The sequence below is a fragment of the Silene latifolia genome, chromosome 8, assembly GCF_048544455.1.
Source record: "Silene latifolia isolate original U9 population chromosome 8, ASM4854445v1, whole genome shotgun sequence".
In the NCBI taxonomy this organism is placed as follows: Eukaryota; Viridiplantae; Streptophyta; class Magnoliopsida; order Caryophyllales; family Caryophyllaceae; genus Silene; species Silene latifolia.
This window is the reverse complement of record NC_133533.1, coordinates 15,243,429-15,250,986: the sequence shown is the minus strand read 5'-3', so window position 1 is coordinate 15,250,986 and position 7,558 is coordinate 15,243,429. Positions and strand designations below refer to the sequence as shown.

The window sequence follows — 7,558 nt, the reverse complement described above, 5'->3', positions numbered from 1 at the left end:
TGACGAATCCGGAATCCGGAATCCGGGGTCGTGGTTAACCCTACTCCAACTCAATCCTACAATCTCATTCATGTCGAACACACGGGGCACAGTATTACTCCGATCGTTTTCGATGGCACGAATTATGATGAATGGTCTCGCTCTTTTCAACTTGCTCTTCTCGCTAAGGGCAAACTCGGTTATATTGATGGAACATACTCGCCACCATCCACGACATCTGATAAATTCAAGGCGTGGCAATCGACCAACGCCTTAGTTACCATGTGGATATTTAACACTTTTGCTCCTGCTTTGCGACGCCAAATCTCGCTACGACCAGAGGCCAAGCAAGTTTGGGTTGATTTAAAAAATCGTTTCTGTCAAGCCAATGAAGCCCGTATTTATCAACTACAAACTGATCTTCATTCATGCCGCCAGGGTGCCTCAGAGTTGTTGGTGGATTACTATGGCAGGCTGACGACAATTTGGGACGCTCTCCTTGATCAAGACCCTCTGCCTCGCTGCTCGTGCAATCCGTGCAACTGCGATTGGGTCACGCTCATCAATAACCGCAGGGAAAAGGCGCGGGTACGTGATTTTTTAATGGGTCTTGATACTCGTTTTGCTAATACGCGGTCTCAAATTCTCGGTATTACTCCTCTTCCCTCTTTAGATATTATTTATAATCGCCTTTTACAAGATGAGGGTGTTAGAAATTTATCGTCTGCTAAACTTGACACTACACCCGACGTCATGGCTTTCGCAGCTCGTGCCTCTAATGGATCTCGACAATCAGACGGTGGGGGTCGTCGAAATCCGAATGAACCCTCCAAATATTTTTGTGTCATATGCCAGAAACCGGGACATAGTGTGAAGTTTTGTTATCAGGTGACGGGTAATTATCCCGAGTCATGGGGTGATCGACCCCGTCCCCGAGTCCACCTTGAACCTTCTATTATTGCTGCTCTCTTGCTGGCCGACTCCCGTGGTAAGGCTCAGCCTGATCGTGGGAAGTCTATTGCCTCTCCTAAAGTTAATATGGCCTCTGGTAAGTCCTCCTCGTCGACTACTGCCAACACATCTAACTCGGGTTCACAAACCCCGCTTGCCCAGTTCGACAATATCGACCTTAACTCCTTGACACCACAAGCTTTGGACGAACTGGGTCGCCTCTTACAAGCTCGACAATCTGACTCTGCTACCGACCGTCTCAATGGTAATACTTCTCCTTTATCTTGGATTATAGATATGGGGGCATCACACCACATGTCTGGGTGCCTCTCGCATTTTTCGAATTTGAAACATATTACTCCCCTTTCTGTTGGTTTACCAAATGGGGACCTTACAATAGCTACTCAAAGTGGCGACATTTGTTTATCACCTCGTCTTATTTTACGCGATGTTTTATACTCGGCTAACCTTCATTGCAATTTACTCTCTGTGTCTAGCCTTTTAATGAATAAAACATTGACTATTCAATTTTCTCATAATATGTGTCTTATCCAGGACCGTATCTCGAAGACGGTGACTGGTGCGGGTGAACAATATGAGGGGCTTTACCATTTGAAAGGTGTTCGATGTGACCGTGTCCATGCCCATATGACTGATAAAAGCAATTCTTTTGACCTTTGGCATCGAAGGTTGGGGCATCCCTCTTCCAACATTTCTTGTTTTTTATCATTTCTTAATAAGAATTCTCGCACTTGTGACGATTTTCATAGCAAACATTGTGACATCTGTTTACGAGCAAAACAAACTCCTGAGCACTTTAATTTAAGTTATAGTCATGCAATTTCTGCTTTTGAACTTATACATTGTGATTTGTGGGGGCCGTATTCCGAAAATGCCTCCTGTGGTTCTAAGTTTTTTTCTCACCATAGTTGATGATTTTTCACGTTCTACGTGGGTCTATCTTTTACGATCAAAAGGTGAGACTAAACAAAAATTGCTCAATTTTTTTTGCTATGATCGAAAGACAATTTGATACAAAACTTAAGATTTACGAACTGATAACGGCACGGAATTTCAACCTCTTATTCCTTTTTTTAAAGAAAATGGCGTCTTATTTCAAACTTCTAATGTCGACACCCCACAACAAAATGGGCGGTTCGAGAGAAAACACCGTCATATCTTAAATGTTGCACACGCTCTTCTCTTTCAAGCAAGCTTACCTATTTATTTTTGGGGAGAATGTGTCTTAAGTGCGGTCTACTTAATAAACCGTACTCCGACATCGATTCTTAAAGGCAAAACGCCATACGAGGTCCTTTTTAATAAACCACCTCAGTTTGAAAATCTTCGAATATTTGGGTGTCTCACCTATGCCAAAACTTTAAATCGTACTCATGATAAATTCGCGTCAAGAAGCCGAAAATGCATATTTGTTGGGTACCCGTTTGGCAAGAAAGGGTGGCGCCTGTATGACTTAGACACCGGTGCATTCTTTGAGTCCCGATATGTTGTTTTTATCGAGTCCGAATTTCCGTATCAACAACTAAACATCCATGATTCAACAAATGATCCTACCTCGTTTTCTTTTGAGACTCTTCCTCCCATCATCATCTCACCCACACCTTCCACAAATCCCTCCACCTCGCCTTCTATTGATTCCCCTTCGACAGTCGAGCCTTCTCCCTCGGACCCATCTACCTCGCCACAAGCTCCACCCTCCACGGACCACCCACAGCCCGAGTCCACCCACGACCCTGCCACCTCAACGGCTGGGGACACGACCACTGATAAGGACCCTTCACCTTCGACCATCTCGACAACACTAGGACGAGGGCATCGAACAAAAATACCGAACTCCAATTTGAAAGACTTTGTCCTCTCCACCTCTCGCCCCTCGATAAATTCACTCCTCATCGCATCATCGTCTTCAGGTACCGTCTATCCCATTTCGCATTATCTTAATTATGCACATTTTTCTAATAACCATAAAGTTTTTTTATCGGCCGTGACTAAACACCACGAGCCTACGTTTTATAAAGATGCAGCACGGATACCCGAGTGGCGAGAAGCTATGAGAAAGGAACTGGATGCTCTCGAGAAAAACAACACTTGGACTCTCGAAACTCTCCCTCCTCACAAGAAAGCTATTGGTTCGAAATGGGTCTACAAAATCAAATATAATGCTGATGGGTCCATCGAACGATACAAAGCCCGATTGGTTGTGATGGGTAATCGTCAAATTGAAGGGGTGGATTACAATGAGACATTTGCCCCGACAATTAAATTGGTAACGGTCTGTACCCTTCTTGCCATCGCTGCAGCAAAACGATGGGTTATTCACCAAATGGACGTCCATAACGCCTTTCTCCATGGTGACCTTAATGAAGAAGTCTATATGAAGCCTCCTCCGGGTTTTCTTCCCTCCACTGAAGGGAAAGTCTGTCGTCTCAGAAAATCTCTATATGGCCTTCGTCAGACACCTCGGTGTTGGTATGCTAAGCTCGCTTCCGCACTACGAGAATATGGTTTCAAACAATGTCCTTTGGATCATTCTTTATTCTCCATCTCACACTCCACCATTGAGGTACACGTACTCGTCTACGTCGATGATCTGGTCATTTGTGGAAACGATGTTCCCTTTATTACAAAATTCAAAGACTATTTGCACAAATGTTTTTACATGAAGGATCTTGGGGTCCTTAAATACTTTCTTGGAATCGAAGTTGCACGTAATAATTCCGGCATTTTTATCTCTCAACGCAAATATGCGTTGGATATCTTAACGGAAACAGGACTTCTTGGTACCAAACCCGCCTCCACGCCCATGGAACAAAATCATCGTCTTGCTACTTCTAAGGCCGACTTACTAAAAGACCCGCAGCCCTATCGAAGACTTGTGGGTCGACTCGTGTATCTTACGATTACGATGAGACCCAAGCTCACATACTCGGTTCACACTCTTGCTCAGTTTATGAATGCTCCTACCACTGATCATTGGCAGGCAACTCTTACCGTGGTGAGATATTTAAAGAACTCTCCGGGTCAAGGTATACTTCTTCGCTCCGACAGTAATTTACATCTCAATGCCTACTGTGATGCCAACTACGCCTCTTGTCCAACAAGTCGACGCTCACTTTCAGCCTATATTGTATTTTTGGGATCATCTCCAATTTCTTGGAAAACAAAGAAACAACCGACCGTCTCACGCTCTTCATCTGAATCGGAATATAGGGCAATGGCAGTTACCATTTGCGAGTTAAAATGGCTTAAAGGCCTACTTCAGACTCTCGGCATTCCTCAAGAGCAGCCAATACCACTTCGATGTGATAACAAGTCGGCACTTCACATTGCCCGAAACCCGGTCTTCCACGAGCGTACTAAACACATCGAAGTCGATTGTCATTTCATCCGCGACGAAATACAAAGAGGTGTGATCGCTCCTAGCTATGTTCACACTAAAGCTCAACTTGCAGACATTTTAACAAAAGCTCTTGGTCGAGCTTCCTTCGATGACCTCTTATCCAAGCTGGGTGTGTTATCAACCCACACTCCAACTTGCAGGGGGGTAATAGACTCCTATAGAGCCGTTGCACAAAATCAGAAGAAGGCTCCCCAAATCCCACAATTCAAGGACACAAAATAATCCCTTCCTATGTTTAATATTGTACATATTATTTACCATATATAGTTGATTCTTTGCTTGTATATAAAGGGCATAACCTAGCATGTAAAACACACAAGTTAATAGACATAACAGTGATAATTATTCCCTCAATCTTCTCTCTATCTCACGTTTATAATACAACCACTTGCATTATGAATTATTACTCCCTAGTCCCTACTAATAGAACAAGGCTATTATTTGGGTAAATTGACAGACACTATCCCTCTTAAGTTTAAGACGGATTACATAGAAGATATGGGTAAGACAAGGACCTAAACTTTACACTTTTTTCCAGTTAAGGGATTGTACTATTAGATTATCCAGTTAAGGACCTCTCATACCCATTCCGTTAACTTTGTTGTAAGTGCATGGTTTTTGCTTAATTTACGTGGATCATCTCAATTGAAAGCAATAACATGTTAATTTCTCTCATCAACTTCTTAGCTAACTCACTTAAAGACGACATTCGAAAACAAAATCAACTCTAAATCAAACATGGAGTCAATTAAGTTGGTAGCATGTGAATAAATGGGATCATCCGTTTGGAGATAATTGGTATTTCGAGCTCGTTATTTTTAAAAGGGATCGATCTTTTGTATGCTCGTTTAGGCTTTGATCTGAGTGTAAGACTGTAAGGAGCCATCCATATAGGGGATATATTACTCCTGATGCTATATATATGCATGCCAAGCATGTGGGGTTGATGTGAAGACTCCAGCCACACTATCCTGAAATTTTACGGTGGTCGAGGAGATGTGGAGCAACAGTGGTTACAAGGCTTTTTGATAGATTTTATAAGGGATAGTATTTTATAAACGTACTTTGTATTATTGATAATATTGTGTCTTGATATGAATACATGACACAGTATTTATAATACTGTGCTCAAACATTAACCCTAGATTTGAATACTAACTTATTTTGCAAGACAGTAATATAATACTCGTAAAACTTATATGGTAAGATATATGGTATATTCTAATATACCATATCTCTTATTCCTTCCTAATACCCTCCCTCAAACTTATGGTAAGTCACCGACGTATCATGAGTTTGAAAATTACAAACAATAATTAATAAGAAAAAAAAATGTGTTTTCTTCGTCTTCATTATCTTCTTCTTCATCGGTGCGTATACGACCCGCCGGCCACGATAATGCGTAATCGACTCGCCAGTCAAGGTAAGTGCGTAACTCGCCAGTACATACGAGAGGTAACAACCAACCACTCAATTCAATATGTGCGTAACTCGCCAGTACTTTTGTGCGTAATCGACTCGCCAGTCAATACGTGCGTAACTCGCCATTACATATGACTATACGAGAGGGTAACAACCTACCCACTCGTATAAAGAAATACTCTTGTCTTACGACAAATAGATAAACAATACGCCTCATTTTTTTACACCAGCGATTTGTACGGACATTGAGTAACATACTCTTATAGCATAAACTTTAAGGCAAATATGGCGCCTCAACGAGATGAGCACTGACATCACCACACCATCTTTGTTTTCTTTCTTTACTTGTACAAATTCAAACGTACGAACGGCAAACACAATAAGGGTAACGTAATTTTTTTTTTTTAAACTAAAGATAAATTTGACAGTAAAAAAACGAAATCCCGCCGGTAGGTTACCTACGACGTTATTAACCTACCGGCGAAGTAGCGGAAGCGATTTTTGTAGAGACCTCAGGAAAGAGGCTCTGATACCATAATAGATGAACCAACTCAACCAAAACTTTGACACCGTATTTATAATACTGTGCTCAAACGTTAACCCTAGATTTGAATACTAACTTATTCTGCAAGACAGTAATATAATACTCGTATAACTTATATGGTAAGATATATGGTATATTCTAATATACCATATCTCTTATTCCTTCCTAATACTTTTCCTAAATGCATCATACGGAAATTTTGCCCTCCAAATTGTATGGATTTAAAAGCAACTTGATGATGAAAATCATGGTGTATTTCTTGCTTGAACTTGGGTCTCCTGAAAAATCCAAAACAGTAGAATGTATGATGATTCTCCTTCTCCGGCATCACAAATCCTCGGTTTCATCGGAATTGTAGCAGACTATCACAATTATGCAAGTTAAATTCATATTGTTAGCCCCCTGATGAACTCGGGTCCTCAATAAGTTAACACGAACACGACCTGTTTTGATGGATAATGGATTGAATTAACGACGATAGATGATGAAGTTGGATAAATAAAAGGCGACGAGTATATGGTTCTCGAGAAGTTAATCATTTTCTTTCTTTACTTATCGAAAATATTGGGTGTGCGAGTGTGCGACTAGGGAGGTTATCATCATTTTTTTCTTTATTTTCCATTTCTCTGTTCAACTACTGTGATTAATGGGGGTATTAAAGCAATTTTTAACGGAAATTGTAACAGAGTTAGTTTTGAAGTCTTTATCTGGAAACTTTGAAACAATAGTCCCTTAACTGGAAAAAATATCAAAGTTTAGACCCTTATGTTACCCTTAACTCCATTACATAGCTACCATTTTTATAGATAAGACAAAAGAAAATGTCTAAATATTACTAGCAAAAAGCTTGTCTTTATTTATCCAAGTTACTTGTATTGCCCGTTTTAATCTTAAGATGGATATATTCGTCTTAAAAGAAACTTGTTGATGAATTTGAGCTACAAGGTTTGACAATGACAAGGGCTTGAGTACACAATAAGAAACACTCGTATATGAGAAAGATAGCTGTCCGGATTCTCTCCATTATTTGAAAAGAAATGGACTTTTATTACTTTCGAACGGCTTGGATTAAATCTTAGGACGATCTAATGGTTGTAATTATTTCTATAGGTAGAGGTTATTGAAATAGACTTTCGTATGGAGTCTTACCGTTATGAAAGGTGGAGGGGGTGCGATTAGTTAAATAAACGACTTCCAAAATACATTATTACACTCCCCCCAAAATAAAAGAGGTAGACTTG

General features: G+C 40.7%; 1 protein-coding gene across 1 annotated transcript; it reads left to right on the top strand.

Annotated features, from left to right (window-relative positions):
• The first annotated feature begins 261 nt into the window (after positions 1 to 261).
• Positions 262 to 1,863, top strand: LOC141594747 (uncharacterized). Its single transcript, XM_074414739.1, has one exon. The coding sequence runs from the start codon at positions 262 to 264 to the stop codon at positions 1,861 to 1,863; it is 1,602 nt and encodes a 533-aa protein (XP_074270840.1).
• Positions 1,864 to 7,558: the final 5,695 nt, after the last annotated feature.

What these genes read in the sequence shown, in the direction of transcription:
- LOC141594747 (XM_074414739.1), top strand. Translation starts at nt 262, where the DNA reads ATGTGGATATTTAACACTTTTGCTCCTGCTTTGCGACGCCAAATCTCG.